Source organism: Siphateles boraxobius, unplaced genomic scaffold, assembly GCF_051911475.1.
Source record: "Siphateles boraxobius isolate OS27281-9 unplaced genomic scaffold, OSU_SipBor_1 12, whole genome shotgun sequence".
Taxonomy (NCBI): Eukaryota; Metazoa; Chordata; class Actinopteri; order Cypriniformes; family Leuciscidae; genus Siphateles; species Siphateles boraxobius.
Window position 1 is genome coordinate 8,359,451 of NW_027508722.1, and position 17,200 is coordinate 8,376,650.

At 37.3% G+C, this 17,200-nt stretch overlaps 1 protein-coding gene across 1 annotated transcript in view; it reads right to left on the bottom strand.

The window, feature by feature from the left end:
* Positions 1-1,979: 1,979 nt before the first annotated feature.
* Positions 1,980-17,200, bottom strand: part of cdkal1 (CDK5 regulatory subunit associated protein 1-like 1) — a 462,830-nt gene continuing 447,609 nt past the window's right edge. The window contains exon 15 of the mRNA XM_077207373.1: positions 1,980-2,575. Within this exon, the coding sequence (XP_077063488.1) occupies positions 2,432-2,575 (144 nt within the window). The 3' untranslated portion in view covers positions 1,980-2,431. The remainder of the gene's footprint in view (positions 2,576-17,200) is intronic.

Here is a 17,200-nt window from a genome sequence, read left to right on the forward strand (position 1 = left end):
TTTTTTTGTAAGCTTGAGCCATGTGTTTATTAAGGTCTGAAATAAAACATAGGAAGTAGGCTAATAAGAAATTACACCAGTCACATGACTTCAATGTCACCAACATTCGACAACTGAGTCTTAATTTAAGGATAATTTTCCTTAAAAGTATTGGTTAGAATAGTTTGAAAGAGTGAGATTATCAATGCAACGAGGCTGTGAAAGCAAACTAGCAGTAGATGAGTTTACCTGTTTGGTGTGAAGTTTAATGTGCCTGACCGCCTCTGTAGCCCAATGTAGACACTTGTTAGCAAAGGTTGTAAGAAAGACAAGTAAAAACTTTAACAAAAAAAATCAAAAGGGTATTACTGACATATTTCATGCTGTAGAATAAAACATTTAAATATTTTGAGCTTGTTAACCACAGATCTTTAACCAAAACAAAACATTGACTTCAGGACGATGAAACCAAAATGACTCAACGCTTACTCATTTCTGAGTTTAGGCCGACACAATAGGTCATCCCTGCAGCACTCTATAGATATTTTACTATTATATTGACCCACGTTTCCTGAAATCAAAAAGCCATTTGAGTTGTTTTAGAGTAAAGGCCCTGATATACTTCGAAGAACTGAAGTGATTTCATTTCGAACAAAATAAGGCCAAAACGATCTTCTTTTGGAGTTTGTTTTGGGAGTTCGAAACAGCGTGCCAAAGCAAAGCAAAGCAAACATATCCACGTTGCTATGATCAGATGCTGTTTCTTATGCCTTGTTTAAATTTTTTTTTTGCGGTTTTCTCAAATTTGTTGTTTATGTTGTTATTGAGAGGAAAGCGCACAGCATATATTTACATATTAATAAAAAAATTGTTTGTTTTCTCAAATTTGATGTGTGTTTATTTTGTAATTGAGAGGAAAGCGCACAGCACATATTTACATATTAATCTAACTGTCGCTCTCAGCAGTGTGGGCGGCGATGGATGTTCACTAACAGTATATTGCTGGTCACGTATTTCGAACTTCATTTTATCCCTAGGCGAAGAATGAAAAAGAACTTTGCCGTGAATATGTCGGGGCATTAAGTTGTGACCTTGTAAGAAAAGTTAGTGAATAAAAAAAACAAAGAATATGCAGTAAGACAGATACAGTAATGGAGAGAATTTTGATTTCTAACTGAGTTTATTGCATTTTGAAATGAGAACAAACTGGAGAAGAGGTTTTGTGTGTGTTTTAAAACAATTCAGGGTCCCTGAGGAAAAAGCACTCTTCTTTTGTTGACCATCCCCACGCTCAGAAAGACACACAGTGCTTATTTCACAGGCATTTCCATGGTGTCGAGGTTACTGCATTCTCTTCTCATCAGGCCGGTTAGCGTTCTCTAAGGAGGCAGAAGTTCCTCAAGGGAGTGTTGTGAGAGCGCTGCTCCCCTGGCGTCAGCTCCGCTAAAGCTTCGGTCTACACTGAAACGTGCCCAGGGATCCCTGCTTACTTAAGGTCGCATGTCCTGCCATTATGTACACTTCTGTAGATAGAGCTGGCTCCAAAATGCCTGCACGGATCACACAGCTGTCTCAGCGAGGCTTCTCAAAAGAGACAGCCCATAATAAGACTGCAGAGTGGGAGATTTTAGCAGGAACACTAGGCTGGGAATCTGTGTGGTGCCGATGGGGTTTAATGCTACAGCGCAGACTCGACCTACAAGCTCATTTGAGATGTTTTGACAAAGCCTCTGTTGCAGAAATGTTTGAAGAATGCACAAACAAGATAAAACAAAACTATTCCTGTGGTGAGGAACTGTCAACATCATGCATCATTCTGTATTGTACTCTCGAATATTACATTTTCAATTAATCTGACATTCAAGAACGCTGATGATAACACACACCATGCCAGGTCATAAACACACTGTAGCTTTACAAGCACACAAAAAAGCGACTGACCTCCTCATGCCAGAATCCCTGAGAAAACATTCCAGAAATACAACCAAGGAGACAGAGGAGAGTGTGTGGAGTCTCATTTATTAGACATGCTTTTTGCTGGGAACAAAGATGGAAAGAGTCTGTTGCTCAAAGCCAACAGTGACCTGGCCCGAAAATTATTGACTGAAACAGAAAGCCAAAGACGCTTTTAAGCTGTCCTTAAAGGCAAAGGGGCTTCAATTTCTATTAAAAAAAAATAAAGAAAGCCATTCTAAAACATCACAACGCTTGCTGTCATTTGAAAGCCAAAAAGGTTTCAGCCTTTAAAACCTTTAAACTTTAAAATTGGAGTCTTTAATCTGCACTAAAAAAAGAAAAAAAAGAATAAGAAATATTACTAACCATCCAACATAAATTACCTTTACTTGACCTTAAAACACAAGACATTAGTATTTGACCATCGGTTTGAGTCCTTGGGTCACTCCACACTCTTATAAGGCCTTGTCCGACACATCGAGATGAATTTACAGTGTCAGTGAAGCTCAATCACAAAAATCATGATTATGGCAGCCAGAGCAAGTCCAAAAGAGAGCAGTTTGAGTCCATCACCATCAAATCTCCATGACCATCCCACTAGCGCAGAGGATGCAACAGAGGCGCGGACCGTCTTCAACTCCTGTGAAATGAAAGAGAATTGAAGATAAATACCAGACAGAGATAAGACAGCGATAAGATTGATCTCAGTCTTATGTGTCATTCATATCTGTTACTGTACAAGCCATGTGTTACCGACTCCTGCTGCCTTTTGCATGGGTACCTTCCTAAAGCATGTTAAAGCTCATCTCTGGGTCTTTGCTCATGCAAACACAAGAATTCAATAGCTTTATTCTCAACTTTCATGTCTTCATTCCACTACTGAAAGCCATTGCGCTCAGCGGCAATCATGGGTGGCTCAACAGAAATAAAGACCCATTAAATACTGAAATCATATTCAACATCATCACCTGTCCTGCACTAATCGCAAGTTTATGGTTTTATGCATCGATGGTGTTAAATCATAGAGTGAATTTGTGCGGTCCAGATGTCATCCATCTACATCACTCTGACAGGATGGTGATAGAGGGCAGTTGTGCTCGAAAATGGAAAGAGAATTAAGCACAACTTCACATCAGAGGACACATCAGAGACTCAAAGGGTAAAATGGTTGTAAGTGGAAGTCGTGTCCTCTCTAATGTGTTGGCACATTAAAGGATCATCTATAATGGACACAGTAATGGGTTGATGTCTCACATCAGGACAGGCCTGACAGCTCACCCAATAATATTTGTTTATTTCTGTACCTGAGTATTTCTGAGCCTCAATCTGAACGGCTATTTTGTGATTTTAATATTTTAGGCTGTCATGGTGTTAATAGCCATGCAGATTATAATTTGAGCACACTGACCATTGCATTTCTGTTTTTTTAAGGACTTAGTAGGTGGTGATCTTTTGGGCAGTTCGGACATTATGAAAAGTGATATTCCTGGGCTGCCATCTTTAGCCTCTCTGGGTCATTAACGACCATTACAGAGAGCGTATATTAGTTTTTACAGGTGTAAATGGCCTTCTCACATAACCTAGAGGAAGTATATCTGAGAGGCTCTTAAAAACAAAGGTTCCAAATGGGGTTTTCCAGTGATGCCATAAAAGAAAAATTTTTGGTTGGAGTTTGTGATTTATTTCCTCCTCATCTACAGTGAAACAAACGCTCGCTCTCTGAATGAGCTTAAATCCACAGTAAGGGCTTCACATATCACACATGCACACTTCAATAAGCGTTCAAAAAGATTAATTTGTTTAAATGCCGGGAGAAATAGGGGTAAGGGGCAAAAATCATTAAAGTGCTTTCTTTTAATGTTAAGTAACAATAATGATTGTTACATAATGTTAATGTAAGTTCGAATATCATTTATAGCCATACTGAAAGCAACAATGGATAATTCACCACAGATCTTCAAAATAAAATAAAGGAAACAAGAACGTTCAAACTGTGAACTCAATGTAAACAAACAAGTGTATTCTATGCCAAAGATTGTTTCAGTCAGCCATTATTTATTTTTAATAATGTTAAAGAGGTTATATTTATGTTTTTGATTATTTGCTAATCCATTTCTTTGCGAGTGCACTGGACTTGCAGAGAGACTCTGCCCACACCCTCTGCTGATTTTTGATTGATTTTGCCATGTTATAGCTGTGTCACATCTGGTGTGGACAGACAAATTGCTTGTTGCTGGAATCGTATTGCATCACATCTGGTTAGGGCACGGTGTAAGTGGGTAACATTACAATAGGCTTCCATTTGTTAACTACATTATTTAAAATAATCTAACAATGAAAATGACTTGGCCTTTTCTGGACAAACAGGAAATCATGGAAACTGGAGAGAGGGAAATTTGACCGGGAAGAGATCTTGAGCTAGGACTCGATCTCGGGTCACCCGAAGTGCAACTGCATTTATTGGAGGACTTGCACACATGGCTATGGCTCCGACAATCTTAGTTAAAGTTAATTTCAACATTTACTGATACTTTATTATAACCAAAAGTTGTATCTATTAATATAATTTAATGGATCTGAGTAAACATGAACAATTGTATTTTAATTAAGTAATGTTAACAAAAATTAATAAATACAGTAACAAATATATTGCTCATTGTTAGTTCAAGCATTAACTTATGTTAACCAAATGTTATGCTAATGGGACCTTATTATAAAAAGTTATTTGTAAGTGCTTGAATTACTTCAGGAGGCATTTTAGGTGTCACTTTTCTTCTGAAAATCGATTTGCATCAAAAGAGTAACATCTGACATGACGCTGAAACCTTTTGGCACAAGTTGACTTACATAGGCCGTCTGCCGGAAGCTAGTTATTTTAGTTTATAAAGTTTTAAATATGGATATTGTTCTTACAAAAATACATCACTTTGCTTCAGAAGGCTTTTATTAACCCCCTGGAGTCCTATGGATTACTTTTATGATGCACTTTTTTGGACTTCAAAATCAGGAGTGCCATTCACTACCATTATAAATCTTGGAAGAGCCAGGATTTTTTCTTTTTATATAATTTCGATTGTGGTTGGCTTAAAAAAAGAGAGTCATATACACCTAGGTGGCTTGAGGGTGAGTAAATCATGGGATTCTTTTCATTTTGTGTGAACTATCTCTTTTAGGCATGACTGAAGATATGATAGACAAGGGGGCATTTGAACACTAACCATGAGCATGGTTGGTTAGTTAGTGACAGTCCTTATTGAGGAGAAGTGGCACTAGCAGGTATGGTCATGGTAAATGCAGGATTTTTTAAATCAAACTTAAGGCTTTTAAAGACCTTTTTTAAGACCTGCACAAAAGAAATTAATACCATATAGAGCAAGATGGCAACATACTAAACCATAACAAAAAAACGAAACAAAAAAAAACCTGTAAAAACGACAATTCAAAACAACTTTACAGTTCAAATAATACAGAATTTGACAAAAACAACATTTTATGAAATATTAAACTTTATTTCAGCCTTTAATCCATTTTTTTAAGAAAAGAGATGGGTCAGAATTACAAATTATTATATTTATATTAATTTAAAAAAAAATTACATATTCATTTAAAATGACTTTATATTTCATCCGAATTGTTCGGATTATTCGAAAGCACATTAGCGCCTTTTCAATACACTGGCTGAATGAAAATGCAATTTTACTCTCTGACAGTATATGTCGCTTATGGATGGTAGAAATATGGCATTTGCAGGTATGATATAAACACCATAAAGTAAACATTTACATAATAAGCAATCTTTTGGCATAAATGTTCAACATTCATTGACTGTGAACTTATCTGAAACCACAAGCCTGTAGAATGCGTAACAGCGCCAAGTTTTCACTTTGAAGCATGCAGCGTTCACATTTAATTAAATCCACTGCTTTAGAAGTTTAATAATCACATTAAGCCATATAACGATACTGTTTTTTCTTTCCCAAAATTTGAGAAACCTCTTGAAATAATTAAAGGGATAGTTCATCCAAAAATGAAAATTCTGTCAGTATTTACTCACCCTCATGTTGTTCCAACCCCGTAAGACATTTGTTCATCTTCGGAACACGAATTAAGATATTTTTGATGAAATCTGAGAGCTGGATCATTCCTCCATAGGCTTCTTCAGGGATTGAAACTTGCCAGCCCCGAAAAGTCATTAAAGACATTGTTAAAATAGTCCAAGCGACTACAGTGGCTCTATCTTAAGTTTATCAAGGGACGAGCATACTTTTTGGGCGCAAAAACAAACAAAAATAACAACTTTATTACAACTATTCATTTCCTTCTCTGTTGGCCTCTAGTCAGTTAACTTAGTATGATTGCATAGAGCTACGTCACACGTAGGCTCACTATTGGCCGACGCTGGTCATGTGGGGTATTGCGTGTGACGTACAACAACAGAAGCTTACGCTATTACACTAGTGAACTGACTCGAGTTGAAATAAAGTCGTAATTTTTGTTTTGTTTTTGCGCACAAAAAGTATTCTCGTCGTTTGATAAACTTAAGATTGAGCCACTGTAGTCACTTGGACTATTTTAACGATGTCTTTAATAACTTTTCGGGGAACAAGTTTCAATCCCTTAGAAGCCTATGGAGGAGTGATCAAGCTCTCAGATTTCATCAAAAATATCTTAATTCGTGTTCCGAAGATGAGCGAAGATCTTACGGGGTTGGAACAACATGAGGGTGAGTAAATACAGACCGAATTTTCATTTTTGGGTGAACTAACCTTTTAAGACGTTTCTAATAGCATTTAATTTAAGTATTTAATAGAATTTAAGACTTACAGTAAGAAACCGCGGGGACCCTGTATGGTGGGGCTTTTAGTGGCATCTGTGCATCTCAATGTGTATCAGGTTCCAGATGTTGCCTTCCTCTGCCGAGTGTGACTCTGTGTGAGTTTCTGAATGGAAACGTCATCATTGTGCTTTACCAGAGTGGGATCATGTAGCAGACCCTCCACCCTCAGATGCCCTACATTACTCATTGTGCCTTATTAAAGCACTACCTCACCTCTGCGATTGTATCCTACAATTTCTGGTCCTAGGGCTATCAAGAGAGCAGTCTGAGGCATTCAGTGCATTCACTTCTGACTCCCACATGACCGTAACATGTTTAGAACTTTTTTTGTGATTACAGTAGAAGAGATAACCTGCTCTATTAACACGATACAGTGGCACACAATCCACAGCCTCAGATTCTGAAAGCAGCCTGTCTACAAAACCAAAATTGCAATTCAATTTCCTATTGTGCTGGACATATCCTATTCAAGGATGAATATAAACAAGTAAACAGTTCTGCTATGATTCTAATCAGAAGAAAAGCAAAGCAAAGCGAACTCATTGTGAAATGTTTCCCTTGGGTGTGTGTATTGAGTCTGCGTCCCCACTTCACCAGGCCTAGAACAGAACCCTGGGGATCTCCAGTGATGAATAATATAATCCAAGAGATGTTCTGCTCTAAGGAATGTCTGAAGTCGACATGAGGTTAGACTTGATTAATGTAAAGCACCTCTAAGTCTCTGACTGCACTACAGGAGAGCGCAGAGGAACTGGTTGGAGTGTATTAAAACTTTCAGCTGTGCGGGGAATGCCTTTGTACTGAGCGGATATTCAATGCAATTACTTGCCACCCATCTCATCCCAGGCAGGATGCCTGTGATGAATGCGGGTGCAGTAATACTGGATATCTCCTTAGCAATGGAGATGTGAGCTCCAGTTATCTGCTGATGCTGCACTACATATATTATAGGCCATGCACAGAAACCCTTTCTCAAATCCTCTGCCTCTTCCTCTTTCATCATATAATCTGCTCATAGCTAAGAGGGAGGTTCATATTGAGAGTATATTTCAGAATCCTATTGCCTTGTCAAATTGGAGAAGGGGCTGATGCAGGTCCCATCAGCTTGTTTGAAAACTTAAAATAAAAACTGGATGGGTCAAACCATTAGGAGATAATGTCTTTGGATTAAGAACAGCAGTCTGTAGAGGACTAAACCATTCCTGTCATCATGTTTCTATTTTTGTCTGGATTTTTGTTTGGATCGATTTCTACATTTATTTTCACTTGAAAATTAAACAAAAGTAGTTGTATATTTAGATTTCTTTGGAAAAAACAAGTTAAAAAAATTCTAACTAAAAACTGAATTGAATTGAACTTGATGTCTTCTTGTGCAAAATTTTAAGTAAAATTAAGTAAAAACAGTTGAGAAGCAGCAGAATAAAAGATAAAGACATTACCAGACTGTCACGGTTATGTTAGTTTGGACATTTTATGTTTCTCCACTTTCTGTCTTAATTAGTAATTTGTTGTTATGGACACTGATAATGTTCAGCTGTGCACTAATTAATTATGTCATTATTGTGTTTAAATGTTCAGTTCCATTTGAGTTAGTTTGTCTGGTGTCGTCAGTTCCAGTATGCTACTCTGTTCTTGTGGATTATCATGTGGACCTATACACAGGTTTCTTGTATACAAACAATACCGGATGCGCACGCATCCAAGAGGCAAGACCGCTATATGTTAGGCCGAGTTCTGTAAAAGAACATTGCAATTAACGTAGATTTTGCATTGTTTGTAAATTCTTGTTGACTCAATAATAAACTGCAATTTCAGAGTTGGATCTGTTTGTTTGTGTTTCATTTGCATATTAATATAACATTATGTAAAATGTTAGTTAGTTGACTAGTAAGCTAAGTTATAATGTTAGTCATCAGGTCTCTGAATTAGAGCCCGACCGATATATCGGCGGGCCGATATTATCGGCCGATTTTAGGCATTTTCCTAACTATCGGTATCTGCATTTATAATGGCCGATAAATGAATATTTTAAAAAATGCGGTACGGTGATTCATGTAAGGGTGGCGCTGCCAATAAAGCATCTAAAAGCTGTCACAAGAACTGGCAAAAATAATGATTATGAATACAACAAATATAGCAAGGAGACATTTTAATTGTTTATTAATAAACAAGTGTTTTCAGTCAGTGTCAGCCAAAGATGAAGTTGACGATGCTGACTCGCGATCTTCAGTGAGCGCGCGCCAGAGAGAAATGCACATTTCATACGATTACATGAGTCTGTCTGTCTTTCGTTTTGAATTGTTCTGTTTAAAAGTAGACATTTCAATATAGATATATTTCAATTCTCAGGTCTATACGCTTAGTTTCGGTTCATGAGACGAGCTCCAGTTCACCCGCAGGCGCCTCCGTGTCGAGATTATCTATCGTCTGCTAAATTTACTTCTTATAAATTAAATCCAGGCAAATGGCTGATGAAACATTGATTAAAATTAAGATACAATTAATACAAAACGAAATTCACTTTGAAACGAAAGGATTTTGTGCTTTCTGTTTGATGTCTATGTGAAAGTTTCAAAGCATTAGTGCCGCTTTCAGAGCGCTCACGTCCGTAGTGCTGAACTGTCGCGTCTGTAACATTGTTTTTTCCTCATAAATGCAAACACGAAAAATAAAATAAAATAAAATAAAATGAATATTTTATGTAGCCTGTGGAGACTGAGAGCCAACCCTTCTTCATCCGGTGGGTAGTAGCCTACTTGTGATTTGCGCAGTGTAATTCACAGAATTGATTTCTCTGCTACAAGCCTCTGTCACGTATTGTGTGAGCTTGTGACTATTGCAAGCGCGCAGCTGAGAAGTCCTGATTATATTGTCTGCTATATTTAGGCCGCCTTCTTATTTATTAAGGCAATTGGTTGATGAAACATTGATTAAAATGCGTGGCGCGAGCGATCTCCGACAGTAAACTGATTCTGCTTTGTCTAGGGTAAACAGCTGTTGCGACGCGAGCAGTAACGGCCGCGTCCGGTGTAGACACAGTGTTAAAGCTCATTCTGCCTGATAACGCTACGTTACAACATCAAGCAATATTCCAAAAATGTATATAATTATAACACTTTATATAGGGCCATTTTGCATTAAGAGTAGCCTAGTTTCACGTTTAGTACATTTTGCTTACTAATTATTTAAAATAGTATAAAAGTACTGTACATATGTAATTAAAAACGTTTTCATTATGATATTATTCATTTTACTTTAGTAAAAAGATCTGAGTTCTTCCTCCACTGGTAGAGATTAGAGGAATTAAGAGTAAAAATAGAAGATAATAAGGTTTTGTCAGTGACACTTTTTATATATTTATTGATACAAGTTATGACTAAATTAAAAGACAAAGTCGTCGTTAGTGAAGATTATGCAACAGTATTTAGAATATAATATAATATAATATAACATGCAATGCAAACTAGTTTGGTTACAGCTCAGCTGTATAATTCTCATTCTATCATTCCCCCTGCCTCCATTACATATCTGTGTCACACAAGTGTTTGATTACCACATTTGAGTGATCATTGCAAAACGTGTTTATAAAATACATTTATTCTGTTTATAGCTACTGTGTAAAGTACCCATCAAAAGTTTGTACACACCAATAGGAAAGTGTCCAAACTTTTGACTGGTATACTGTACTATAATACACATAAATAATATTGCTACTGTATTATAATATACACATAAATAATATCGGCCGATATATCGGTATCGGGCTTTTTTTACTCCCTAATATCGGTATCGGCATCGGCCCCCAAAAATCCATATCGGTCGGGCTCTACTCTGAATGAAATTGCCAACTAAGTTTGCGAATCAAACACCTGACATACCCTATGCATGTAGGTTAGTTTACAGGACAACAGCTCCGTGTCATCTCTGCTTCTGTTAGAATAGACGTAAAGAGTGTTGTTTTCTGCCTCTTAGATTCGCGCGCATCTATGTGATGATGTTGCACAGAAACCCGTCTATTAAATATTACCTGTTTACATTGATCTTCATCTTCGTGTGTTTTTACAACCACCTGCATGACACAGTCTAGTTTGGAGGGAGCCAGTGAGTTTTATTTCTCTCGCATTATTCTCTCCATCTGCCAATATCTTTTCCTTTTTTTCTCCTGTTCTTTCTCCTCTTTTGATGAATGTCAGTTAGAGTGACCTCTAGTGCATGCTGCATCCAGACACCACATTGATTCATGTCTGCTTCATACCCACACACACACAAATCTAATGAGTGTCCGTCGATACACTGTGTCAGACTGAGGTGAGAGGCTCAAGGACCGGGACGCTGGGCCTCCAGACAACTGAACGATCTCCTACCCGGCTGAGGTGATAATCCACACACGCACACACACACCAGCCTGTGATCCATCTATCTCAGACGCTTTACCATGGGGATTAGACACCGCCAAACCAAAATAAACACTGACAACATCCAAACACATTAATATGCAAGAATGGAAAAAATCTTCTTGTTTTGATGTTTGTCTATACTGAACAAGAGCTGAAAATGAAGATGTCTGTTTTGACACCTGTCCTATTATATGAAACATTTTAGGAAATGATGTGAAATGGACTTGAACCTGTATTTCCCACATGAGCATCAATGTTTCAGCATCAGCATCAAAGCATCAATGTTTCAGAGCATGTACACTAACAGCTCAAACCCTTATAAAACAAACAAAAAAACAAAACAAAAAAAACAACAACAAAAAAATCTACTTGACTAATCCAAAGTAAGGCTACCACTATATCAGATTGTAACTACACAATTATTGTGACCAAACAAATTCACTAAAATTATGTGAGGTTATTTATTGAAATTTGGAAATAAAGAAAATAATGCTATCAATCAAATTTATCTTCAACTTTATTTAACGTTTCTCAGTTCTGGCCAATGAATCACACTGGAAATACGATTGTATGGAGGCAGAAAAATAGTTTTTTGATCAGCACTTCCTGCAGACTCCCATGTCTAACAACAGAATCCCCCCCAAAAAACTACCAGACTGAGTAGAGTCTCCTTAAATGTGATTTTGTGCAGCAGTAGTATCTACACACTGCGTTCTTCGTTCCTTCTTTGTTCTATTTTATAACAAGTGGGAACCAGCATTATACCGTGTCCTAACCAGATGTGACGGAGTACAATTCCAGCAAAAATCAAATTTGTATGTCCACAACAGACACGACATGCCTACAAGACACAACAAAATCAATAAAAAATCAGAAGAGCATGTAGGCAGTCTCTCTTCAAGTGCACTGCTTACAACAAAATAGATAAGCATGACTGAAACAATCTTTTTCATAGAATACACTTGTTTTGTTCACAGTTTGAGCAGGTTAACTTCCAAAGGATCCTAACACTAGGAATGTGTTTTTTCTTATTTTCAACAATGTGAATGTTGGAATGTGGATTCTTTGGTAAATCAGTCGCAATTTCAGCGCAGGCTTTGCAAACAGATTTTTACAATATGGACTCGACAATAATGTGAAAACACATAAGTAATTATTTTAATTCTAATGCCTGATCTGTGACTAATGATTTCTTATATGTAATGATTCATGTACACTCAGATGTTCTTTGTCTGTGTCAGTAAATCAAACCAGTGACTAAACGGTCAACTTCACATTGTTTCTTTTAGTAGGATGAAAATAATCTGTTATTTAAACTGTGATTAAATTATATCTAGAAAGCGATCAAAGAACACTCCCTTTACTATTGCTGGAGCTGCCAATCAAACAAAGTTTATCTGTGACTGAGTTCTGGACTCTCGCCAAAACTCCCGTTATAACAAAGTCCCTTTTATCAATAGTCTTTGGTTATAATCAACAAATATCTTATTTGCATAGTAAACCTTGAGAGCTGTAACAAATGTGTTAAAGGTTTTTGAGATAGTTCCACATGTAATACTAACTATTTCATATGCAAAGATGTTAGCCAATCACAGCAGTGGGCGTTTACACTGAAGTCTCATAGCAGATAAGCTCCAGTAGGTAACTTTTGTAAACAAATATTTGTTAAGACTTTCATTATGTCCTGACAGTAGAATATGAGACAGATAATCTGTGAAAAAATCAAGCTCCTCTGGCTCCTCCCTGTGGTCCTATTGCCATTTGCAGAAATACACCGCTCCCGGTCTGAAACAACCAATCAGAGCCAGGAGGAATGTCTTAGCAGTGTCAATCACGCTCGTGTACGCGCTGATCACCCCTCTTGCACAGCGCGAGCGCGTACCGTCGTTCATTCAACGAACGAAATGACTCGCAAAAAGATTTGTTCATTTTGAACGAGTCTTTTTCAGAGTCATTTCGTTCATTCAACGAACAAATGACTCGAAAAAAGATTTGTTCATTTTGATGAACGAGTTCGAACAGGATCACAAACGTGCATCACAGAGCAGAGCAAGGCAAGCATTTGTGCTTATAAAACTTTATTTATTTTTGAAATGACCGATCGTTTCGCTAGATAAGACCCTTATTCATCGCCTGGTATCGTTTAAAGCCCTTTGAAGCTGCACTGAAACTGTCATTTGGTCCATGAAACGTTTGTGTCCTATTGAAGTCCATTATATGGAGAAAAACTCTGGAATGTTTTCATCAAAAACCTTAATTTCTTTTCGACTGAAGAAAGAAAGTCATGGACATCTTGGATGACATGGGGGTGAGTAAATTATCAGCAAAAGTTTTTTTTAAAAGTGAACTAATCCTTTAACTTTATCTTACTAGTTATTTATAACTTATAGAAAGAGTGCAACGTTATAAAGTTACATGTATTGCAAAATACATAATGATTTGAGGACCAAGTTTGTAATCAAAGTATGGGCAGGCCATAGTCAATGTAAAGCATATTGTTGATGTTTCGTCCCTATTAGTGAATGTTCCATAACGGTTTATGTTCCATAAACTGTTCCATAACTCCACCGCCGTCATCGGTGGTCCTGCTTACTAGCCTGCGTGTTCACGGCAGGCTCCGCTGTGGGGGAGGAGCTGTGGAGGGAGGGCTGTAGTGCAGCAGAGAGCAAGGGGGTTGGACCTGTAAGTTGTGCTTGTTCAAATTTTCAGGCTGAGTCAACATTTTCTCAAAACTCCCTACTGCAGCTTTAAAACAGAACAGTTCAAATCAGAGGGAAAAATCTGGGTAGAAAAAAATTGCCTTTAATTTCTAAATTATGACCATTTCTGATGTAAAAATCACACTAATATTTTAAGTGCACTCCAGGAAACATTATAAAACAATAAAACAAAGCAGTTAATGACCCCTTTAAATAACACAATTCAAGTATTTCAGCCAGAGCTGTGGCTTCAGACTCCCATCAAGAACATCAATGCCAGTTCGCAGTAGACGCCTCTCATAACTTCTGTAAATATACCACTCTTAGACATGAAATGTAAAGAAAGCCACTGCAATTCATGCCAACGAACCAATTAACAAATATAATTTTTAATTTGTACTCTGTATTTATAAATGTCAAACATAAAATAACTGCAAAGGCTGAAAAACAGATGCAATCACCTAAAAACTTAAGTCTAAAATATATTTAACCATGTTGCTTCACAGCACTGACTGACTGGCCTACCACAGATATAAATACAGCTTGAATTGTTTGCACATGAACAAACAAGACACAAAGCTATATGTGCTTTGATAAGCAGACGTCTCTCTCTCATTGTCTCTCTCAATTGATCGGAGCAGTTTCAGTCATGGAGCGATGAACATACACACTTGTGTTATAAGAGTTAATTATCTCAAACTTATTCACTAACACACATACACTCTCTGGGGAATCTACAGTAAATTCCAATTAGTCCTTCCTGACCTATCAATTAACATCAGTTAACACTACCAAATCTAATTAGCCCCTAATAAACACAAACAAACAAAGGCTTTATCATGGGAGAACACAGAAACATCTAAGATCAAAATCAGAGGAAAATCCCAGAACTGCACCGTTCTACATCATTACCTTATATAGTGCTGCACAAGCCATTTCCCAAACACACAGCTCTTACTTTGGCCTCACACGGGCACCAAAAAATGTTGAGCTTTAGTCACATCACTTAAGGCAAGTGAGAGTGTCAGATGATTCCTGCCCAAGTTACGGGGCACCATCACACCATTCAACACAGCATCTAGGTTCAGAATAATGTCTTTGTTCAACGTTTCCTTGCTGATCAGAGATCTGAGATCAGCACTCCACAGTCTGGGATCATTGCTGGAGGTCAGCGAGTGCAGTGCCAGAAGACATCTCCACACCTGCAGTGGCACAGCACTGCTCCTCCTCCCATCAGCTGCTTCCGCTTCACTGGAGTAACAGCTCCATAAATCAGCATTCAAAGCTGGATTCATCTCTCTGATGATGTATCTGTGTCATTCTGCTATCTTTAAAGCAATATGAGCATTTGACAAGCAACTGAAAAAAATAAAATAAAATAATAATAATAAAAAAATACATGGACCAAATTGGCCATGGGCACGGGACATTTGAAGTCACAATGCATTTACACTGCAGAAACACGCGAGAAGCTCTGCTTTGGAGCCCAGCAGGTTTCCACAAGTTTCTGGCAGGTTTTTTGTTCTTTGTTAATGAACAACTATGAACAACTATTTGATGAATAGATCATTTATAGCTTCATTTCTGACATTAATGGCCGCAAATACCATTGGCTTTTGCGTGTCTCATTACTGTTTGAATATACGTTAATATGAATAGATTTGAGAGCTTCCACATAAAGGAAGATTTTCAGTGAATACAGATTCTGAACAATATGACTAAAATAATTGTTGACAGAATTTGATATGGATTCACTACTGTTGAAGTATTCACTTAAGTTATTTTCAATGAAAGAAATCTCTTATGCACAGCAAGACTGCATTCATTAGATCAATACAGTGAAAACAGAAATATAACTTTTCTATGTGAATATACTGCATGTTAAAATTACTCCAGTCTTCAGTGTCACATGATCATTCAGAAATAACTCTAATATACTGATTTGCAGCTCAAGAAACATTTCTTATTATTATCAATGTTGAAAACTTTTTTGTGGAAAGATTGTTAGTTTTTTTTTAATAAAATGTTTTTTAGCATTCTTTGATGAATACAAAGTTCAAAACAACAGCATTTATTGAACAAGGAAATATTTTTTATCATAAATCCTCCACATGAAATAATCATTATTTTAATAATTTATTATCATGAAGAAAGGGTGTGTGTGTGTGTGTGTGTGTGTGTGTGTGTGTGTCCTCCACAGGACTCGCAAAATGTCTAATTAGCTGGTAGTCACAAATTTTGGTAGTCCGAAATTAATTGAACTAGCCCAAAATAAAATAAAAACTTTTTTTTAATGTAGAACAATTGGATATGAGTCAAACTCACAAATATCAACAATGGTACATAAAATAATCAAATTACAATCATCAATTCAAATATGCATTTGGTTCTAACTGAACTGAAATTTCTATGAACTTCTATCTTCTTCATCTTGACCTGTCTTTTGTGGATGAGTAGAACTGAAACGTAAATCTATGTGCCTCTTAACATTTTAACACACACAACCAAGCGTTAGCGACTTTCAGTTTTCTCGACTACGCACCTGATCGTCACATTACAACTACACTGAAGTAGGCTGCTTTTAAATTAACATTTATTTAAATGCAAAATTGCATTTCCTTAATAGCCTAAACACAGACTTTACACTGTTTACGTCACTGCAACTTCCCGAAAACAAACAAGAAATTAAATGCATTCAGCCCAAGCAAAGGCTTACGGTGGCCGAGAGAGCTCAACGTGCTGTAACTGAAGAAAACGCATGCAAATAGAAAAAAACACATGCAAATAGAAAAAAACACCCGCACATTAAGAAAACATCTTCATCAGTTTCACAACACGTGTGTTCCAAATACTCACAACACAACCAAATACAGAAACGCGCTGCAAAAATTCACAACACAACCAAATACAGAAACGCGCTGCAAAAGTTCACAACACAACCAAATACAGATACGTGCTGCAAAAGTTCACAACACAACCAAATACAGACACGCGCTGCAAAAGCTCACAACACAACCAAATACAGAAACGCGCTGCAAACAACACAGACCACAACGGAAATGTTTCCGGGGGAACCAAATAAGTGACGGACCCGGCTGGGACGTGCTTATTGCTCGTGATTATCCCTATGCCCTACTCCCTTCGAAGGACGAAGGGCAGACGGCAGAGACCTTCACCCACTTATGCCACAGCTTTGCGGTTCTTTATCTGATATATCCACGCTATGTAAGATTGCCAGATCGGGTCGCTGTTCAAATGAGACATAAGAAAACTACTAATCTGACACTACTACTAATTTGAAAAAAATACCCAACACATGATTTGTCCTGTTA